Genomic DNA, 22485 nt, shown 5'->3' on the forward strand with positions numbered 1-22485 from the left:
ACAGCGATAAACAGAACTTGTCTTAAAAAGTTTTCAATTGGATTTATTCAAAAGCCTCTAGAAAACCAATGTTCCTCCTCCTCCACATTCAGGGATCCCTTTGTCAGATGTTCAATTTTGTTTAGCAGCAACACGTGATGGATCAAATGATGCCACATTCAACATTGACAGAAACTGACTTTTCCATTAACTGGTATCTGAGAGGGAGCACACATGAATTCTCAGTCCTCCCACTGGACAGCAGAAAGACTGAATCCTTTCACTGAGACAAAAGGAGACTGCTAGCTCTGCTCGGAAACAGTAACGTTTGGGAGAGGTTTCAGGTGCGGTTCATCAGATGTATATAGAGCTATAAATAGAGGTGCTGTGGGTAAGAGGTTAGCCGTTGCAAAAGAAAGCTTCCTCTGGTGCGCAGCAAGCTGGACTTACAGAAGCATGGCCTAAGAGCAAGACTTCAGAATTTATTTTACTTCTGCATGGAGAAAAGAAAATTTTTTTCCAGTTTCTGAAAGCAAGCATGAGGGTGAAACATAACTAGGTTGCTGTTGCTTCTCTTGATTTTACTGTAATATGTACAGACTTTTCTGATTTTCACATCAACTTTGCTAAAATTTCAGCTCCTCTTACTAATGGTAAGCTTCTCAATGAACTCAGCACTTTTTCCCCTCAGTACCCTGACTATACTGATAGGTCATCTCAAGTACAAGTTATAGTAAGTCTGACAAGTTAAATGCAGTTGTTTGTTTTTCAAGCTCAGGAGGGCTATGACAGGCAGCAGTACCAGTACTCCTCTCCCAAAGCAAGCTGAGGGGCTCCAGAGCTGCTCTGAGCCCAGCCCTGCGCTGGCAGTCGCCTGCTTGGCGGCGGGGAAATGCGGAGCATCGCCGCACAGGGCGCGGGACACGGCGGCCTGCCCGGGGCGCCGCCGCACGCCCCAGCGGGGAGCCCTGGCCTCCGGCCGCCTCTCCCCGGGCTGCCCAGCGCCGGCGGCGGGGGGCACCGACACCCCCCCCCCCGGCCACCGGCCCCTGACGGGAGCGGCGGGGGGGCACCGACAACCCCCCCCCCCCGGCCGCCGGCCCCTGACGGGAGCGGCGGGGGGCACCGACACCCCCCCCCCCCCGGCCGCCGGCCCCTGACGGGAGCGGCGGGGGGGCACCGACAACCCCCCCCCCCCCGGCCGCCGGCCCCTGACGGGAGCGGCGGGGGGGCACCGACACCCCCCCCCGGCCGCCGGCCCCTGACGGGAACGGCGGGGGGGCACCGGCAACCCCCCAGCCCCCTCAGCCACCGGCCCCTGACGGGAGCGGCGCCGGGGGGGGGGCACTGAGGCCCGGCCCTCCCCCAGCGGCCCCTGACAGGCGGGCGGCGGGACGGGACCGGGCTCCCCAGCGGCCCCTGACAGGCGGGCGGCCAGCGGGAGGCAGCCTGACAGGCGGGCGGCGGGAAGGCACCGGCCCTGCCCCGCCACCGGCCCCCTGACAGGCGGGCGGCGGGAAGGCACCGGCCCCCCCGCCCCGGCCGTGCCCCCACGGGCGGGCGGCCCCCCGGCCCCGCAGCGGCCCCCGACAGACGGGGAGGTCGCGGGGCAGGCGGCTGAGCAGAAGGGGAAAGGCGGCGCCGGGGGCGGCGGCGCGCTGGCGCCGGTCCACGCGCGGGGCCGGACGCGCCCCGCCGGTGGGGGAGGGGGCTGTCAGCGGGCCGGGCGGCCCCGCCGGCGCGTACCTGAAGTAGTAGACATCGCTCTTGCCGGCGCTGAGGCCCGACTTGCGGATCACCTCTTCCTTCTTCCAGCCCGGGGGCAACGCAGGGCAGTCCATCCTACCCTGCTTCTCCATGCACCGGGCGCAGGGCCCGACGCCGAGGGGCGGGAGGGACGATCGGCGGAGGGGCTCGCCCCGCTCCCGGCCCCGGCGCTCGCAACAAGAGCTTTATTGTTCCCGGACACGGCCGGGGCCGGGACCCCCTGGCGATGGCGGCCGCGGCGCGCTGCTCGGCGCCAGGAGCGCGGGCTGCGCGCGCAGCCGGCGGAGCGCTCGCCCGGCGCCCGCTTCCGTAACCGAGCCCCGGAATCCGTGTCATCGGCCTTCCGAGCGGGGGCACCGAGCGCGGCCTAGAGGGGCCAGAGCGGCCAACCCCCGCCGACCATAGAGAGCGCCGTAGGCGGGCCAGAGCGCCGCGCAGGCCCCGGCCCAGCCGTGCCGTGCCGTGCCGTGCCGTGCCGTGCCGTCCCGCGGGGCAGCGGCCGCCGGGGCCGCCCGCGCCGGCGTCCTCGGGCTCCTGCGGTGTCCTGTGAGGCTCTGCCGCGACGGCGCCTTAGGAACACGCCGCGCAGAGCCGTGCGGGGCAGACGCTGATGCGGAAGGTGACAGCAGCCCTTCGCGTGTCACTTTTCATCCTGGATGGGAGAAGCTGACGGTTAACGTCTTTTTTTTTTTTTTTGGTCTGTTTTTTCGGGGATGTGCTGCAGCATTAAAACCCAGCAAGAAAGGATCTCATGTAACCGAAAGCCTGACGTACCATAAAATTGAATTCTGTTACTTGCTTTTTCAAAGCGTCTGTTAACAAAATGTATTTTCTTGGATCCCCTGTTCCAAGTTCAGAGTGATTTATTTGCATTGTACACAATTAAAATACCAGAATGAAGTCTGCAGAATTGTCTCTTCTGATTTATTCAATTCCAGAGCTTTGCTACAAGCCTTAGTGATCTAAAAAGTGACTGCTGTTCTCCAGCTTGTTTAAATCTCTCCAGAAAAGCAATGTCTTGAACATGAGGCAGTTTTAACTCCTCATCCACAGATTTTGTCTAGCTCTGCACATTTTTTTACCATCACGTAGCTTTATCCTTTTTTCTTAGCATTTATTTCTGTAACAAACCTCTGCGGTAAGCTGTTTAGACGCTGAGCAGTCCTTGTTAATAATAAGGAATAGCAATTACTTTGCCTCAGAGCTACCGCTTCTCTGAAATGCTATATTCGAGCGGAACGCCCGGTGCACATGGCCGTGTTGGCACAGCCCATCTCTTCCCTCACACTGTCCGTGTGTCCCTACTGCTGTCACCTGCCTGCCTGCTCCGTCCCCGCTTTGGAGATGGCAGAGGAGGACCATGAGGAACGCTCAGGGCCGATCCGCCCGGGTGGGGGCGCTGCCGGCGCCGAGCAGGGCGGCGGGGCAGGCCGTGGCCTCCGTGGAAAGCGCGGCTCCTCGCCCAGCCTCCGGCCTCCGCGTTGGCAGCGGCAACTCCGCGGGCGCGGCCGCTCGGCCCCCTCCTCGGCCGAACTCCGGGAGCGCGCCCGCTCGGCCGGCCCCGCTGGCGGCGGCTGGAGGCGGGGGCGGCTGCGCGTGAGTCAGCCCCGCGGCGGCATGGAGCCCTCGCCGCCGCCCGCGCAGGACGACGAGGACGAGGACTGGCTTCGCCCGCAGCCGGGCGGCGGGGCCGCTGCGCCCGCGCCGCGTGAGCAATGGCGCCGGCTGAGGGGACGGAGGGAGGCGGCGGCCGGCGGCGGAGGCGCGCGCGGCGCTGAGGAGAAGGCGCGCGGGGGGGGTGGGGACACGCGGGCGGCCCTGTCCTGAGGCGAGCGGCCGTTACCCGCCGCCGCGGCGCAGGGGACGCGCGGAGCTGCCCCCGGCCACAGCGCTCCGCCGCCCGTGCGTGGGCCCGAGCCGCGGCCCGTCTCGCTCTGGAGAGGGGAGGCGCTGCCGCGGCTCGGAGCGGCTTGGGTATGTTGCGCGTTAGGCATGCGGAAATGTGAGTCATGGGGGGTGTCATTCTAACAGAGTTGTGGATTTAGAGATGTTTCGAGTTAAACTAAGTTTCTTCTGTCCAAAGAGAACAAAACTGAATTCTCCAGCAGAGAAGAGCCAATCCTTCAGAAAGCTGCAGCGTTTATGAGGCGAGAGCAAATACCTCTCCTCTGCAAGCATTAACCTTTACTCGTGCTGATATTCAGTGGCTCGGCATCTCAATTCAGTATTAAAAAATAGATTTTATTTTTCTTTGTGATCCTGCTGACAATCGCCTTGCTTCTCCACTTAATTGACTGTAGCAGGACATTTAGAAGAAACAATATTTAGAATGGACCAAAGTCTAAAGGACTCCATTTGGACAACATCAACTTCAAACTAGTTCTGTCAGCTTACAGACATAAGTGTTTTTTTTTTTTTTTTTAAAAAAAGACAATTTGGATTTTTTTTTCCGATAGCGGGGTTTGCAGTTTGCTGATAGTTGCTGTCTTCACTGGCTGCCTTTGAGAAAGCTTCAATGTCTATGTCCCAAACTTTTTAGAAAGTGCTTTGTTAAATTACTTGAAGGCATCCACAAGCTGAAATTTGGTGAAACTCGTGAAGGGTAAACTCTAAAAGAAGTACAAGAGTTAGCACTACCAGTGAAGCATAATATTGACATCTAAGCTGAGTTGAAAAAATCTTATTTTCTAGAAATACATTAAAAATAAGTTTCAGTACTCCTTTATGAAAGGATGTTGTGTCAGTAAAATGACATTCTAAAATGATTCAGGGTTAAAAGAATCATAGAATCAGTAGATTCTGTGATTCTATCATAGAAATCCATTTGACTGAAAATAGGGGAAAAAGTTTATTAGTGTGCTGAGTTGCTGCAGATGAACTACATTCATAAGAAATTCTAGAATTAAAGAAATGATACAATTAATGTAAAACCTCTTGCAGTATGTTTGCTAGTATAGATTTCTTTTAACCTTTGTTACATCATGTATAGGGCTGCTAGTAATTTTTAACCTTTTTACTTACTTTCCTTGCAGCAGGCCACAGTAGGTCTCTATCAGCAAGAAATACAGCATGCAGAGTGATTGTTCACATTGACTTGGACTGCTTTTATGCACAAGTGGAAATGATCCGTAATCCTGAATTAAGAGACAAGCCTTTAGGTATGATTTATTTTGCTGCTGGTTAATTTGGGGATTATGTATGTTCAGGCAGAAGAAAGCATGGACGTGCCAGCATAGATGTAGACAGTCACACGGTAGCTTTAACCACATCCGGAGTGAGCAAGATGCAGATGAGATTCCACATAGCTGTGCGAGTACAAGACTAATAAATCCTCTTGAGCAGTATAGGTGCTTGCCAACATGTCTGAACAGTTCTGGGGACTGGAGATAGTTTGTATCATACATGAGCAAAGAGAAGGCTGAGCTCCACAAATGAGTCTGTTCCTTTAGACACAGTCATGCTCAAAGCATACTTCATTCCATTCAGAAGTTAAGAACAAATGCAAGGCAGTCAGTGTCTAGGATCAGTGGAGAAAGTACTTCTTAAACTGACTATTATATAAAAGAGCAGTTTTCCAGATACGATTGTCTGAAAAGACCCAAAATTGAGAGTAGTATTAAAATGGAAAAAATAGCTATAATGTTTTAAAATTTTATTGCCATCAAGTAACTTAAATCAAGAGATTTATCTTTCTCTTAGTCTTGGGAAGTACGAATAATGCTTTTTGTTTGCTTGCTTATAACATTGCATTCTGATCAAAGCATGTGCATTGCAGGTTTTGGCAGTAGTATTAAAGTACTGTGGCATTCTGTGAAACACAGACAGAGCTAATTTCTTAAAATCATTTAACCATTATTTTTCAGGTGTGCAACAGAAGAACTATGTAGTTACTTGTAACTATGAAGCCAGAAGACTTGGAATTAAGAAACTGATGTCTGTCAGGGATGCTAAAGAGAAGTTTCCTCAGCTGACACTGGTTAATGGAGAGGATCTAACTCAATATAGGGAAATGTCATACAAAGTTACAGGTACAAACTAACAATTATTCAGTAGAGGACAAAGATTTCCTGTGCATATGCATGCATGTGCACAATAGTATTTCTATGTTGTATTTTCCTGCTGTAAAAGTTCTTAGAAGAACGAGCCTTATACTATGCTGATAGTACCTAAAGTCATAAAATGTCAATTGAATATTCCATAAAATTGGCTATTAGATTTGGTTTCGATCTTTGTCACCCATTGTATATCATACTTCATGGGACCTGCATGCTGTAAGAGGATTATGCCTACATGCTTATTTACTTAAATAAAAAAAAAAGTCCATAATGACTTTAGTAATAGATTTCCAAATTAGAAGTGATGGAGAACAGAATCCTGATAGCTGCAGGTGGATGAACTTCTCTGATATCTCTTAACTAAGCAATATGCCAGCATTAGCTACTATTTTTGTCACTGTTAATAAATGTAGTAGTAATAATTTAAAGGTGAATGCCCATATGGCTGGTAAACGGGGATTCCCTTGGACAAAGTATTGCAGAGAACTGGAATCTAACATCTCTGCAATGTAAGAACTATAATCTCAGAAAGAATTGAGGAAAGAAATAAAAGATTGGAGGGGAAGAACAACAGTTTTAGTTGTGTGTGTATTATCGTTTGTTTTTTTTTCTTTTCTTTTTTTCCCCCTAGATTTGTTGGAAGAATTTTGTCCACTAGTGGAAAGGCTTGGGTTTGATGAAAATTTTTTGGATATCACAGAGATTGTAGAGAAAAGACTAAAACGGCTACAACAAAGTGAATGCTGCAGAATATGTGTGTCTGGCCATGTATACAACAACCAAGGTGAGTTGAGCCTTAATTCTGTTTAAAAATAGCCTAGATACTTGTTAAGTTCAATACAAAGGATCTGTCTGCTTCTAAGTGTTGTCTAAAGCTGAGCAGTTGGCAACTTCAGTTGCTCTAGGCTTGTTTTCCGTGCTTCAGAATATATCGATCACAAATGGGAATCAGTGTTCTGATTAGCTTGTTCAAAAAGTAAGTCTGCAGCAGATAAGCAAGCACAATGTTTTAGGGGAACAGTTTGCTACTGTCTTTTTTTTCCTTCAAGATAGTTTTAATGTACTAAGACTTCCAGAATTTTCATCAAGTTTGAACTTTATTGACAATTGGAAAAGCTTTCTTTTTTTCTTTTCTTTAATGAATTATAAGTAAGCTTTTGCTATAGCCTTCAGGTCAGGAATAGAGATACTGAGACTGAAGTAGCTAACTGAACTGCTTTATACATCTTTATTGTGACCTTTCCTTCTCATACGTGCATGTGGTATGTGTACTCTGATGCTCATTTCTCAGGGAAGAAAGCAGTTGTTCTTTCCTCGATGTAATGTTATTTTGAGCTATTTCTATGATTTTGAATATGCTTTGAGGAAAAGGGGAAATGTCTGAAAAGTCTTTTTCCTTATTAATATTTGCATCTGAGTAATAAGAGCTTTGGTGGAAGGCATTCCTGAATCTCTGATTTGGTTACGTTGATGCAAGAATCTCATTTAACACTTTCCCTTGATACCTACAAATACATTATATTTTATATTTGAAATATTCCCTAAATATTATTTGTCCATGAAAAATATGCCCCTGCTTTTGAAAAATAGCACTTTCTCTTTTACCAGGATTTTTGAGAGTTAGGAGTGAGCTTAAACTTGGATGCTGAAGCCATGGCACTATTGTCTGACCATAGTTTCTTACACCATTTTAATCCATTTTGTAAAACATCTTCACATCTTAACAGAGAATTAGCTAAGTGACCACCTACATTCTGAGTCCCACTTTGTTTCTCTTTTGCAGCTATCGATTTCCATGATACAATGCACATAAGACTAGTTGTTGGATCTCAGATTGCAGAAGAGTTGAGGGAAGCCGTGCATGCTAGATTGGGCCTCACAGGCTGTGCTGGAGTGGCTTCTAACAAACTACTGGCTAAGCTTGTATCTGGTACTTTTAAGCCAAATCAACAAACAGTTCTTCTGCCTGAAAGCTGTCAGGATCTAATATGCAACCTTGAGCACATCAACAAAGTGCCTGGTAAGAGAGTGGTACTATAAGCATTGATGGAGAGCATACTGAGAGCTTTGACAAATATAAGAAAAACAATACTTCAGAAATTATAGCTGAAATAATTCTACAGTCTGGTTCTCGAAAGGGCATGGGGGGATTTAGAGATGTGTTTAGGGTTATGGTTTTCATTTCTTGCACTGTTTCTGAATTTTACTTCGCAGAAGCAATTAAAACACTTCTTTTAATTTAATAGAACACTTCTATTAATTTTTAATAGAAGTGTTACAGCATTTTTAGGATGCCTTCAAAAATACTTAATTTTCAGTTTATTTTTATTGAGGTTGAAGCATTGTGGCTGACATTAGGTTTTATATGCAACTTTTTTAAAAAAATTTTTTTTGATGACTGAAAATTTATTGAGGGTTATTTAAAACAGTCTGTTGGAGCCTGAGAAAATATGCTGAGAAAGCACTTTTCTGGTTACTCTATGCTGACACCATGCTGTTTGCCAAGAAACACTTGATCTAGGCTATAGACTTTGACAGATCTTTGTTCTGTCTCAGTATGGCTTTAACGGCAGATTCCAAAACTTGAATGGAAACACACCAAACATGTTGCTGAAAAACTTGCAATACTGTAATGAAAATATTAATTGTCACTACTGAATTTTAAATGGGCAGGCATTTATGCTTACTTATGGGTTACTAATGATGTTTTCAAAATCTTTCAGTACTTAATTTACAAGATGTATAAATACATCAGCTTTGCTGATGGCAGATAAAGTGTATAAAATTATAAATGGTACTGAGGTGAATGGGATAGCACTTACTCACTGTTTTCCACAATATAAGAGTTGAAGCTTTCCAAATGGAGCTATCGGTCGATATGCATAAGCTGTTTTACACTAGATAAGATTATATAGTAGAATTCATTGCCCCATATGTTTAGGAGATTAAAAAAATAAGTAAGTTTTAAAGTTATAGTACAAAAAATATATATTGGTCAGTCAGTAGCTACTAAAAGTGACTTTTTTCCGTAGATGAAGTCCTGAACTCAGGAAGTGTCTTACCTATTGTCGTCTAGAAGAGCAGTAGAAGAATCTGCATAACCCTTTTGTCTTTACTTTTCCCATTATGTTCTGCGCTACCGAATGCTTTTGACAGGATAGTAGACTAGCTAGGTGTTTTGGTTGACCAGTCTGAGAATTTTTAAAGATAACCCTTTACCTTTCACTTTTCTGTATATTTAATATACATTTATTTAGGCATTGGCTATAAAACTACTAAACGCCTTGAAATGCTGGGTCTTAAAAGTATGTGTGATCTCCAAGCATTTCCATCTGCTATGTTAGAGAAGGAATTTGGTGTTTCTACTGCTCAACGTATCCAAAAACTCAGCAATGGAGAGGATGACTCCCCTGTGACTCCATCAGGCCCTCCTCAGGTACGAGTATTGTTCTAAAGTACTTTTTAAAGTGCAAAAATTTGCTTTGATTTTTATATAGCTTCATTAGACTAACTGAAATGGTTCCCAATTATAGTGCTACTTTAATATAACCATTCCTACAGTTTTGTGTGTGTGTGTGTGTGTGTATATATATTCCCTAGTACAACTTAGGATATATTGATGTATAATGCTCCTGAAGTTCAGTTGACCTCTGACTGTCAAAGGCATTTCAGATTTCCTTCTGTGTACTTAATTTTGATGAGAATTTTGAGCTAATTATAACATTGAAAGGACTAAAACTGTGTTTTCTCAGTCTTTCAGTGAAGAAGATTCCTTTAAAAAATGTTCATCAGAAGTGCAAGTTAAAGAGAAAATCAAAGAGCTGCTTGATATCCTCTTAGACAGGTGACTGTCTTCAATAGCTCTCTTTGCTGAATTTGTGATGTGAAAGGACTTTGAGCATATGTGAGGTTTGTCTTGTACTCTATAATATTTCTTCTTTCAGCAGAATGCACTTGCAGGGATGGCACCTGCCTTTCCAACTGCTCTTCCCCTTTTGTCTCAAGTCATGAACTGTCCTTCTGCACTGCCTCACTTTCCTGTTAAAACTGTCTTTCGTATCCTCCTTTCCCAACTGGCTGCCAACTATTCCATTTCCATGCAGCTTCCTTGGCGAAGATTTTTACATTATTCCATTTGCTGGTTCTTTTCTATTGCTCTAGTGATGCATCGCAGTATTTTAGCGCGTCTTCACTCATTTCCCTTATTTTCTACGAAAGGCCATAGATCTTTCTTTTATGTGCGTGACTTCCTCTAATTTCAGTCCCTTAGTTATCACCACTTGTCTTCGATATGCAGCTTGTTTCTCTGTTAGTCTGGAAGGCATTTTCATTTCTTTCTCCTTACTTTGCCCCATGAATCCAGGCAGTATACAAACCTAGCTACTGCAATGTGACAATTGACAGCACACTGGAGGATGAAGAGATCAATTCTGTGATTTATTCTTGATTTCTGTGACTTTCCTGTCTTTCCTTTCTATCTCATGACTCTGTTCATTTTAAAAAGATAAAAGAAAGGAGCAATATTCTAGCAGTGCTGAACTGTTCTGTGGCTGTTTTTCTTCCACTGTGCCTCAGCTTACTGTTACGACTTTTGAACCCCTCTATATGTCATTTCTAAATAACCTGCATCCCTAATCTTTTTTTAATTTTTTTCCTCTACATAGTTTTGTATTTTCTTCATGTCTTTCCAAGTCTTAAAATAATCTACAAGTCTTCTGTCTCCACATCTATGCAGGATTAGCAATAGATGCATCCAATTTATTTATATTAACATTGTGGATAGGGAGTCCTTTCTCTGCATATCAGACTTTGTTCAGTAATCATAAAATCTGAATTGAGGCCGTTCTACATACGGTCTTGTTTATAACATTTAGAATTAAGTCTTGTGTAGGAAAGTATCTGCATGCCTTCTGGATGCTGAAAGAAAAGGTTACATACTTTGTTCCTATGTTTTCCTTTCCTCGTAAAGCTAACCTTCTACCCCTAAAGCAGTGACAATTTCTTGAAAAACAAGAAGAAAAGCTAAACATTTTGGATTATACAGGGTACAGCTGTAAATGCCACACTGCTTTTAATATAGTAAGTACAGGAATATGTGGTAGTTTTGCAGACTGACCCACTTAATTTTAACACTTCAGTTGAAGACACTGTGAAACAGTATTTACAGAGTATTGAACTTCTAACTTGGGGGTAATTTAAGAAAAACAGCTAGGACCCAAAGTTCCCCATATAATCTGTGAGGATAAGTTTAGGAATTGAGAGAGATTCATGATGTTTACATTAAATGGCCTTGTAACCTAAACTAGATGACAGTTTCCTTGCCCCCCTGAAAAATATTCATTGTAATGCTTTTTGATTTGTGCACATTAATGTTCTACAGAATACACAAAGATGGAAGAAAACCACACACAGTAAGACTGGCTATCCGCCAGTTTTCTTCAACTAATAAATGGTTTAATCGTGAAAGTCGTCAGTGTCCTATTCCACCTTATCTCATTCAGAAATTTGGAAAAGGTAAACTTTGAATTTTTTAAAATATCCTCTTTGTGCTGCTATCTTTCAACTTGCCTGAAAATTGTATGTTTAGATTTTAAATGTTGGTTAACTGGTGCTGTGGTCAGGTATGAGCATTAGAACAAACCTAGAAGTAGAAATAATGTTTTGAGAAGAGCTAATGAATCTACTCATGACTTTCTTTATGACTGTCAAAGTAGTATATGCTAACTGGATTAGAAGAAAATCTGAGCTACTTCATCTGTTTTGCTGAAAAATTCCAGTATTTAATTTCATAGTAATATTCCTTAGGCCTAATAGTTAGAAGCTTTCCATTACTTGTAATGGATATATCTTGATGAGATATTGTAAAAATGTATAGAATCTCACTGTAGGAATAACATCTATGTTACTGTCAAGTTCTAACTCAGCTTTGCTGAGTTAAATTAGTAGCATTAAGTTGGAAGGTGGGTAGAGGAGGCTGCTTCCTACATTAATTATCTGCTTGCCTATGCTATGGGTTTGAATTATGTTCCCAGATAAATGGACTCTATTACGTAATACCTCTTTTTGATATACTTTTTAAAATTAATAACGCATAGCTCTCATCCTTCTCAAACTTAAGTTTTCCAGCCTAACCAGCAACTGCAATTCATTCAACACTTCATTTGGCATTGGGGAGAGAGGAGATAAATCTGAATCACTGCTATACTAGCGTGCAGAATCACTGTTCCCTGACTTGCTTTATTAATCCCCAAATGACTGTTCACAGTCCTGGAGAAACTACTGAAAGTCTGTGTAGCTTTTTACTTCTAAACTGGTGGTGGATTCCTGCTGTGTTGGAAGTGACTGAAAATTATTACTTTCTCATGTAACTGTAAAAATCCCAATAAACTCTGTTGGTATTAGCAGTGTTGATGTAATATCATATACCTACATAGCTATGTAAAGGCCCGTTTTGGTAGAGCTATGTAATTTCTCAGTCCTGTTCAGTTTGGCAAGTATTCTGTAACTCTTTTCTTCTAATCTAAGTACATAATATTAAGCTACCTTCTCAGGTGTAAGATTCAGCATTTTTGCTGAAGGAGGAACAGAGGGAGGAAAGCAGTCTGCATTCAGTTCAGGGCACACCTGAGAGGGCAAAATGGAAATCTTAATAACCTATGATACACTGATTAGGGCTAAATCTCTAGGACTGTTTTTTAACAGATTATCTTGGAAACCTTTAGCAGGTGTTTAGAGTTTAGTATTTGAGGAATTAATCTTTTGAGATGAATAACTGTTACCTTATGGGATATAGATGGTGTTATAAATACTCTCAAAATGTTAATAGCATTTTTTTTAAAAGAACAGAATTCTTAGGTTAGTATTGATCTCTTTTTGTCTACATGCAAAACGATGAAAGTTCAGAATGTAAAATTTTGCCTTTGAACTTAAATCACAATCTCTTTCAGTTGTTTACAGAAGGCTTTTGATTACATACATTGCTTTCTTCAATTTTTTTGTATTAGAAAGGAGCAGTGTTATATCCCCACTGGTTGATATAGTAATGAAACTCTTTCGAAAGATGATAAACGTAGCTCTGCCGTTTCATCTCACTCTTTTGAGTGTCTGCTTCTCCAACCTCAAAGATCTTCCTAGTAGCAAGAAAGGATCAATTGGTTTTTATTTAACAGAGGTGTCATCACCTTCAGCCTCTGGTAAAAATGTCCAGGTAAGTTGAAAGATATTGATATTTTTTTCCCCCCCAGATAAGTAAGTTCTGAGATAATATTTCTGTCTATATAGAGATTTAAATCTTTATTGCTTTGGAAGCTTTAGGATCACTAATTGTATTTGTGTAGTAAAAATAAAGATTCCTTTGCAGTCTTCTGAGCTAGTATTATTTGTTTGCTTTCTTTCATTAGTTATTACTAAATCTGTTTTAAATGGCATAGATTGAATGGGATAGCCATCTAGGCTGTTGACCCATTAGACTGAAGAGAACAGAATTCACTAAGGGAAAAATCCAAACCTGTGTCTTCCAAAACTAATCCATGAATTTGGCTCTTCATTCCAGTAAGATCTGCCATGTGTTCAGCACTTGTGAAACAACAGGCCACTCACTTGGCTAATGTATCTTTTCATATTTTACATCTGAAAATCCTGGAGCTAATACTTCTATAATAGCTGATCTACAGGTGATGCTTTGGTGGGATTGATTTAAATCTGACTTAAATTCGGAGACAGAACTTTAATTTTTACCTCAGACAAAATCTCACTGATGTTTATAATTACTTTGTTGCTATTATAAAAATGCACTTCAAGTGATCATTTCAGTTTGTGTGTTTTTAAGTTTCCCTGTAAACACAGACTAGAAATCAATCAACGATTTAATCCTGTACTGGCCAGTAGCACTGGCTTCTGATTTTTTGAGCTTCTAATTCCTCTGAATTGAGCAAGATGTCCCTTGCAGCTGTACACACTAGACAGTATAGGAGTTGTCTGCAGAAACATTGTTAATATTTCCACAAGATCTGTGTTTTTGATATGTAATACAAAAACTCAGTAACCTCAAGCTTACTTTGTATAATGAATTTACTGTTTTTGTCTTGACGTAATTTTGCATATTGATAATTTGTTTCTTTACTGCTGAGGAGTATGATGAATAACATCACATTCTATATTACGTTGTATACAAAGTTCCATGAAAGTTTAAAACGGTAAAATGTACCAAATACCTAAAAGTATTTGCTTCTTTAAAGGCAGATACACATAGGGGTCCTCTTCTTATTTTAAGATCTGTGCTTGAAAATAAGACTAGAAAAAAAAAGACAACTCTACTGATCATAAAGAGAAGAGATTACTGTCTATTAAAGAATGATTTGAAGAATTCACGGCCAGTAAAATCATACTTAGTCATTAGTAGTCTACACAGAACATGTACTTAGGTTTTTTTATGTACATTTTATGCCACAGGAAATGGAAGCTGTCTCACAAGGCCAGGCAAGCTCTTCTTGGAACCAGAATTTCAACAGAACTGAAAATACACCAATGAGAGAACTTTCAGAAGAAAAAAGCTGTATAAGAAAAGCTGGAATTCCTGACTTCTCATTTCCTTTGCCTTCTGGTGACATTGACCAGGAGGTTTTCAGGGAGCTTCCAGAAGATATTAAGAAAGAAATTATTTCTGAAAGAACAGCAGAAATGATTCCTATAGAGAATGTTTTGAGTCAGCCATCACTGTGTTTTCCAAAAGAGATAAATAGCGCTTCTTCAATTTCCAAAAGAGTAAATAATGATGTGAATGCTTCAGGGTGCAATATACATTTCACATCAGCTGAAGACTCTGCAAGTGCTCTGGCACACAGCTCCAGTGCCAGTTGTTCTTCTGAGTATCCTGAAAGTATATTGATAGTTGGTAATACGGAGAAAAAGCCTACAGACCCTCTGAATTTCACAGGGAGAGACTTGCTTGCTGTAGAAGAGGGAGCCAAACTGACTGTTCTGCCTGCCCTTGTCTTGAGTAAAGATGAGCAAGCCTTTGGAACAACTTCTGAGGATAAAACCTATGGTAGCAGCGAAGGAATTGTATTTCCTCTTAATGTAGACCCAAAGACTTTTTTTGAGCTACCTGCAGATGTGCAAAAAGAACTACTAGCTGAATGGAAGAATGAAGAACTTGCATCCAAAATGTTTATGGGTAAACCCCCTGAAAAGCCTAAAACAAAGAGAGGAAGAAAGAATACAGCATCATGTTTATCACAGCCTAACAGTTTACTAAGATACTTTAAACCACAGTGAAACATTTTCATAATATGTGGGCCCTACAAGAATGGGCATTTAAGACAGTCCACTTTATGAAAAGCTTAGTGTAAATTGTAAAGATGTGAATATTAAAAATATATTTTGGTACCTTTTGACATAATACCTACTAACGAATTCTTTTTAAGAATTCGCCTGTCTTGTTTTTCTTAGAGATTTTTAGACTTGCACATCATTTTGTAAGAAAGCATGACTTGATCAGATAAATCCTATTTTGTCCTAAAATATTACAGTGTGGTTTGCAAAAATGCCATTTATTATTCACTGTTAATACCTTATCATACTGACTGTGGGGAAGAAAAACACCCTCTGAATTTATATTTTGTTGACTTACTCTGTTAAGTGTTACTAGCAACTTGGGAGGGCAAGAAGCAGCAAAGATGAAAACTGTACATACTATTTAACTTGTACCTTTGCACCTTTGACTTGTAATATAAACCTATTGACAGCTCTTTCAGTATTTTCTGCAGTTAACTGGTAACTAGAAGCATTAGAAAGACTGGGGAGTAAGGCTGGAAGCATTAGTTATAAATACATTATATCATCAGGATGTTCCTGGACAGCGTGCAGCATAAGAAAATTGACTGTAGGTGTTCAGGACTCATGAAATGACACAACTGAGTTACAGAGCAGCTTTTAATAAGATGCCATATAATTGAAATCTTAATACTCTTTGGATGTTTAATTCTAAAACACTGAAATAGTTGCTAATTGCTATTACACATTTGTAATAAGAAACATGTTTAAAGTCTCTAGTATGCAGGATGCTTGCTTTTGAGGTAAAAAAATTATCAAAACGTGTTTAAAGCTATGGCAAAATATTTTTGACTACTATATTTTAACATTGCTGTACTTTACATCACCATCTTCTCACATAACTATATATTAAAGTGCAAAAATACTACAGAACATCACTTGATTACATTGAAAGCTACATCCTGTATTTTTGATGGCACTTCAGTGTAAATTCTGACATCATTCCCAAGAGCAGAAAAAACTAGTGTTCATGATTTAATATTTAACAGATAAAGCTTTACACATTTCCACATAAACCACAATTAAAATGCTAAACTTCATCCTCCATTAAAAATGAATTCAGATAAAAGACGCATATAGCATAAGTGCATATTATTTTTCACTTCTGTTTAATTATGGTCTTTCAAACCTTTCAGTCCAGCTCTTGTTTCAGTGATTAAATTTATGAGAGTAGTAGGTATTGCTGTCTCCACCACAGAGTAGGGAAGCATTCCTCCTAATTCTGGCTGGATAAATACAACTAGCTTAGAATGCTCTGGATTCCTATGATGAAAAGAACAGAAGCCTTCAATTAATCCTCATTTCTCTTGCTTCTGAACTTACTGAGATGCAAGCTATGATTTATAATCCATCTCTGAAATACCATTACTAACACAAAAGAATGAATTATGGATGAAGTTCCAATGACATGAACTTAAGCTATTATTATGAGGCTCATGAGGTTCCCTAGTTTCAAAAAAAGTGTCTGAGCCAAAACACTGACCTCCAGGAAACTGAAGTTTATTGAGATAGTTATAGTTCAGGGGAAGAAAACTCTTGTGTGGCTTTTATTAAGTTTTGCATAGAGAAGCTAACTGAATAATCAAGGATAATAACACAAGGGGAATTTAAACACTTACTCTGGCAAGGGTGAACACACATACCCACAAGGATTGTTATAGCCACGGACACAAGGAGGAGTTGGAGGGCATCTTGAATATTCCACGCTGACAGCTGTATCACCACATAAAAAGGTAACATCAAATTAGTTATTTTTTATATATCAATTGCAACTCGAGAAGAACGTTTTTAAAACATGCTACTCCAGAAATGGGATAGTACAAAAGAAGTCTCACAACATGATCAGCAGGGCATTTAGCAATTTTATTCTGTAGACAAAATACCTAAACAACACTAAATACTTGTGTAAGTAATTCAATATATGTAAAAATGTCTACAGATGTTTGGGCAGGTATACCCAAAAGTATCACCATTGAGATGCGTTTACATATACCTAATGCTGAGTTGTGATTGAGCTCTGAAAAAAGGAGTCCATTTGTTAGCAGATGTGTTAATAGCTTATTATGCTAGCAGAATAAACAACACTATTTGAAGATCAATTTTGGTAGCTGCAGTATTAAAATTTTTTTAAAAATTGGGTTTGGGGATTGTTAATATTTAATTCAGTGAGACCATACATGGAGCAAGTACTGTATACTGGGACTGGGCTGCAGAACTAAGTGGATAACAATTTATATTAAGATTTCCAGAATGCAGCCAAAACATATAAACATGCATTAGTTAAGTAAAACTTACAGTTAGTTGTAAGGATACCACCAGGATAGGGTTTAACATGCACCAAGTCAACAAAATCTCTTGATGAAATCAGTCCCATGCCATAACTGTTTGTTACACTGTGATATATGCCAGTATCCTACAAGTAAATAAATGTAATTTGTTGAATTAACAGGTAAGAAGCCAAGTTTTAGTTATCTGGCAAGAGCAGCATTATATGATGAATGAGAATGTGACAAAAATTGGATTTATCTGTTAGCATAAAAAGACAGTTCTTATGTCCAGTTAGTGCTGAACTAACACATCACCTCCATGAAAGTGATTTTCCAGAGTGCTGGGATTGCCATTCCTGTGACTGGGATTTGAGAGAGGGAATATCATATGTGCATAAAAAAGCTCAAAATGTGCATATTAGACATTCTATTGCCACAGATACTAACTTGCATTAAAATATATATGCTAGATGGTATGCTACATTCTAAGACAAAGATCCATAGTTTGACTGTTTTTAAAACTAACCAGTTCCAAAAAAAGCAGAGAAGTGAATGAATGTACCAGTAGATTCTGCAGAGTGTAATCTAATTCATGTCTATGATAACTGTGTTCGTATAAAAGTTAACCTGTTTTTCCTATGCAAATACAATCAAGTATACTCAAGTAGCCCTGAAGTTGTTCATATTTTCCAGAGATTATAGGTAATTGTATATTTAGCTTTTCAAACTCCTACTTTACTTCTCTCCCTCTTCAAATTTCTATCCTGATATATTATCAAACATCCTAGCTTCTAACAAGCCAGAAGAGTGTTTTTTTAAATTTGTGTTAACCACATTAACTCTGAGAGTGTGATTTTGGTGTGATTTTGTCTCATTCTACACTTAATGGAGACTTCTGATATTTTCCATCCTCTCATTTCTTGACATATTCAAGGTTATTTGTTTCATAATGAATATTTAACTCCTAAAGGGAGGGGCACAATTCATGCTTATCTCACATCAGCTAGCACATTTAGAAATGAAAAGCTTTTACCAAGCTACACTATATTCATATTGAAAGCCTAGAGACTCTAGCTTCTCTGTACCAGTAGAGGTCTTTTTAATCACCACAATTCAGACAGAAACAGTTAAAAAAAAAATTATTCTATTACCTGATCAATCTTTTCTAACAGCTTGTAAGATTGTAATGCTTTGTCCCATTTGTTTCGATATTCAGGAAGATACATGAAAGGAATAATTTTACTAGGGACTTCCTTAATTATCCCTTCTCCACGGTATCTAGGTTTTTTAAGAAACAAAAACAAATTAATTCATATTTGTGAAATGGAAAAAGAAGCTATTCAATAATTTAACAGTTGGGTATGCCAGGCTATAATGAGGTAAAGCACTTGCTGGATTGAAAAAAAACTTCAAATAATAATAAAAATACTTATTCTGTAACTCTTTCCGAGAGCATTGCATTCTTGACACCACTCATTTTAAATGATTTTTTTATTGTGAACTATTAGATAGGAACCTGTTAAATCAAATACATGTAACAAAATTCACCCATTAATTATCTTTTTCAAAATGGATACTTTCAAAATCCATTGATAATAAACAGTGAGAAGACTTGTAAACTATAGCCTATTCTGGCATTTCTCTAACTTTTGTCCATAATCCTCTGGGGAGTTCAAAGGGCGGAAACAGGGCCCCAATAAGGAAACAGATAGCTCTTGCAATTCTGGCAACTACTCACTAACACCGACTGCTCTCACACCTAGTTTCCAGAGAAACTGTGAATCATTGCTGTAAGCACTTACGGGCAGCAATTATACTCAAAGGTGAAGGATGCTGCATGAACACAGATGTGCTCAGAGAGAGACCATGCTTACAGAGTTTTCATGAAACTGTATGTACAGACCCTGATGATGTATGAATGTAAGTCAGGAAAAGTGAAGAAAAAACAAATTTAAGACCAAATACAGGGGCCTTGTAAAATTATCTCCACTCTGCAGCAACTTGTCACCACTTTCCACCTTGTTGGAGTGAGTGCAGTGTGGGTGTATATGCCCACTCCAAAAACTTGATTCTCCAGTACCTACAACAGGTACAGATGATGATAGAAAACATGTTAATGTCTACTGAAAGCAGGGAATGTAAGCTGTGGCAGAGCCAGTTAAAATCAGCCATGTTAATATACGGGTACACCCTTTATTTCCACAGCTGCCATGAACTTATCATGTTTACCAATCTCGTGAGCAGCTCTTGCCTCCATCCTGTTATATCTTCTCTCCTAAACTCAGTACGAGTCGTTTATCAGAAGGGTTTCCTCTATGCAAGGCCTCTGAAAAATACAATTGCTAGAATAAAAGAAAGGGCACTTCACCTGATTGAAGCCAAGATTTGCATTGTTTTTCACTACCAGATAGTATTGACTATTGACTTCTGTTAACTAATAGAGCAAACTGTTAATACTCCTGTCAATTAAAAGGAAACTGACACCGGCAATACGTAGTTAATAAACATCCAAGTTCCAACTGGAAATTGGAACAGCCCTACTTTTGCTCCCAGAAGCAGCTGATACTACTTCGTAAGACATGCTAAGGACCAATACAGCTTCCTAATGTATGTCATATAAAGATTTTTACAAAAAATTAACATAAATTACAGATTTAGTGCTTCCCAAACAAAAAGGCAGAAAGCACCATGATGATCCTTCTAACTGCAAAGAACTTACTACAGACATATCTACTTAAAGCTAAAAATGGCTGTGTGTCTGATTGGGACTATCATGTATTTTATTCTTCCACGGAAACAGGTTTGGCAAAGAATTCTAAGCATCTGGACTCTTGCTTGTTTGTATTTACCTGTATTGGGATAAGATCTTAAGTAGGAGAACAAATAATATCACTTCTAATGTATACAAATTTCTATTAAAATAACAATACTTTTAGCATATTCTAATAAAATATTACAGCTATTTCTCATTATAATACCAGAGTATAATTCTTCAGTAATGCTAGTGATACAGCACTGACTTCTGAAGTGAATAGCTTTGTTGTAGAAACCTTCAGAAAAAAAGAAAAAAAAGAGCAAGATTTCTGGATTTAGAATGCCACTAGCCAGGAACATATCATATTCAGAATAAAAGAAATATCAGATGCAAATTGTCTTTACTGAATATCTGTCTAGATTGATATTTCACATAACTGAATAACCAATGAGCATTTTTTTTTAAAAAAAAAGAGAAGCTCAGGACGTATCATAAGTGTCTCTTTTCTTCCCTTTTCAAACACTTCTCTTCTGGGTGATTATTTTTTTTTCTCTCTGGTCACTAAGGGATCAGCAGAGTGCTTCAGCCAGCACAAATGAGAAGCAAGACTGCAGAGCCAGAAGAGGGGTAAGGAAGAAGAGTACAGGATTGCAAGCAACACCAACTTACATCAGTGACAGCAAGCAGTGAGAACCAGCCTAGTCTGCCTCACCTAACTCCACTCTTTGGGCCAAATCCAGCTGCTTAACAAAAGCTGCACAGAATTCATAGCTCAGGAGAAGAAAGGACAGATAAAGCTGCTGCTCCTGAGCCTCTCATCTCTGATACAATGTATTCCATTTCAGATGCTGGAAAGAAGGGCAGAATAAGGACAGATAAGGGAGAGTGAGAATGTATGTTTACATGTGTGAAATCAGTCATTTCATAAGGATAAAAAGGCGAAAAGGGAAGCTGAAATGTAGTGGTTTGAACAGAAAGTTCCTGCTAGGAAGAGCTACCAACTTTAGGCCAAAACTGTGACTCCATATTTACTTATTCCATAATAATAACTGTTATTCAACATTTAACTTTCATGGTACTTTCAAAAATTATTTGGGAAACCCATCTCTTCTCTATTCCAGCACCGTGGCTGACATTAGCACAACTTCTTTCCCACAGCTAACAAAATGTAACTTAATAGTTTTAAGACAGCTAGATTATGATTAGGTTTTCCATTCAGGTCTTAGGTGTCACTATTAAAAACTTAAGTTTGAATTCATCACAATGACAAACAAAATGTAAATACTTACATGTTTCCTGAATACTCTTTTGAAGGCTTTGAAGCAACCGTAATATTTTTCTCAAAAGAGAAAAGGAAAATAGTAAGTTTGGAGTTGATAAAAAGTATTCAACTAATTTTTACATCAAAATGGATATAAAAAAATAACTTCATAAACAATTAGTATTTTCTTACTGAAACTTTTATCACTCTCCATCCTGAAGTATCTTGGTTGTATGATAAAATTTTTTTTGCAACTTCATCCGTAATTTTCTTATAGTCCATTTATCTGTAAAGATTTAAAAGCAATTTGTTGGCATGTGACAAAAGCACTTCTCAGAGAGTGAAAAAAAAACACCGAGCTTATCCCTGAATTCTTTCCACATGCTTCAATGAACTGAGTATTTCTATCAAATCAACTACTCCCTATCCATCGTGTAACATTTCAGGAAAAGAGAGCCCTTATTTAAACAAAACTATAACTGAGTTTTCATGCATATTTTGTCCTGAGAAGTAGCTACTGGAGCAGGTCTTGATACTGAACTATACGTCTCATGAGACGCTGTTCGCGTTACACCCAACGTTACTCCACGTTAAAACTACCTTTGCTTATGCAGTTCATCACCCGAGGCCCTGATGCTGCAAAGATTTGCCAGCGGGTCTGTGGACAGCGCGTGTCACAGAAGCCGCGGTGCGGCTCGCGAAGGGCGCAGCGCAGGTCTTTCCTGGCACCGAGCTTCCCCCCGTGATCTCTGTGGGCTGTACTGCGCCCCGCCAGCGTCGCACGGCCCTGCCCGGCGCTTCTCACCTCGCCACCCTCTCCTGCCGACGGGTGTACTCTCTGCCAGCGAGCTCTTTGTCATAAGAGGTTTCGACGGCGGTTCTGGGCTCGTTTCCCGCTCACAGAGCTAACTTCAGGCGGCCCAAGGGCGGCCGCCGGGAACGCCAGCCCACCACGGCCGCCGCGCTGCCTCACGGCCACCTCAGAGGAGCGCGGCGGGCAGTGACGCCCTGCCCCCCCCCCCTTCCCGGCCCCCTCCCGCGCGAGGCATGCTGGGAACTGTAGTCCCG

General features: G+C 40.9%; 3 protein-coding genes across 4 annotated transcripts in view; 1 reads left to right on the forward strand and 2 right to left on the reverse strand.

Annotated features, from left to right (window-relative positions):
* MBD2 (methyl-CpG binding domain protein 2) overlaps nt 1-2011 on the reverse strand; it is a 43215-nt gene extending 41204 nt beyond the window's left edge. Inside the window, exon 1 of the mRNA XM_062599451.1 lies at nt 1726-2011. Coding sequence (XP_062455435.1) covers nt 1726-1838 — 113 coding nt within the window. The 5' untranslated portion in view covers nt 1839-2011. The remainder of the gene's footprint in view (nt 1-1725) is intronic.
* Nucleotides 2012-3336: 1325 nt separating this feature from the next.
* On the forward strand, nt 3337-15549 carry POLI (DNA polymerase iota). 2 transcript variants are annotated; one of them, XM_062599115.1, is made up of 10 exons: nt 3337-3454; nt 4779-4904; nt 5610-5774; nt 6433-6585; nt 7585-7821; nt 9059-9237; nt 9554-9645; nt 11182-11315; nt 12806-13008; nt 14253-15549. In XM_062599115.1, the coding sequence occupies exons 1-10, from the start codon at nt 3364-3366 to the stop codon at nt 15075-15077; spliced, it is 2205 nt and encodes a 734-aa protein (XP_062455099.1). In that variant the 5' UTR covers nt 3337-3363; the 3' UTR covers nt 15078-15549. The 2 variants fall into 2 exon arrangements, with proteins under 2 accessions (XP_062455099.1, XP_062455100.1); XM_062599116.1 differs by having other exon boundaries at nt 4782-4904.
* A 171-nt stretch (nt 15550-15720) lies between these two features.
* On the reverse strand, nt 15721-22413 carry STARD6 (StAR related lipid transfer domain containing 6). The gene is made up of 7 exons (XM_062599117.1): nt 22223-22413; nt 21610-21703; nt 21446-21495; nt 18553-18679; nt 17430-17547; nt 16754-16847; nt 15721-16397 (listed from the first exon to the last, which is right to left on the reverse strand). The coding sequence occupies exons 2-7, from the start codon at nt 21697-21699 to the stop codon at nt 16244-16246; spliced, it is 633 nt and encodes a 210-aa protein (XP_062455101.1). The 5' UTR covers nt 21700-21703; nt 22223-22413; the 3' UTR covers nt 15721-16243.
* Between the last annotated feature and the right edge of the window lie 72 nt (nt 22414-22485).

The sequence above is a fragment of the Rhea pennata genome, chromosome Z, assembly GCF_028389875.1.
Source record: "Rhea pennata isolate bPtePen1 chromosome Z, bPtePen1.pri, whole genome shotgun sequence".
Lineage (NCBI taxonomy): Eukaryota > Metazoa > Chordata > Aves > Rheiformes > Rheidae > Rhea > Rhea pennata.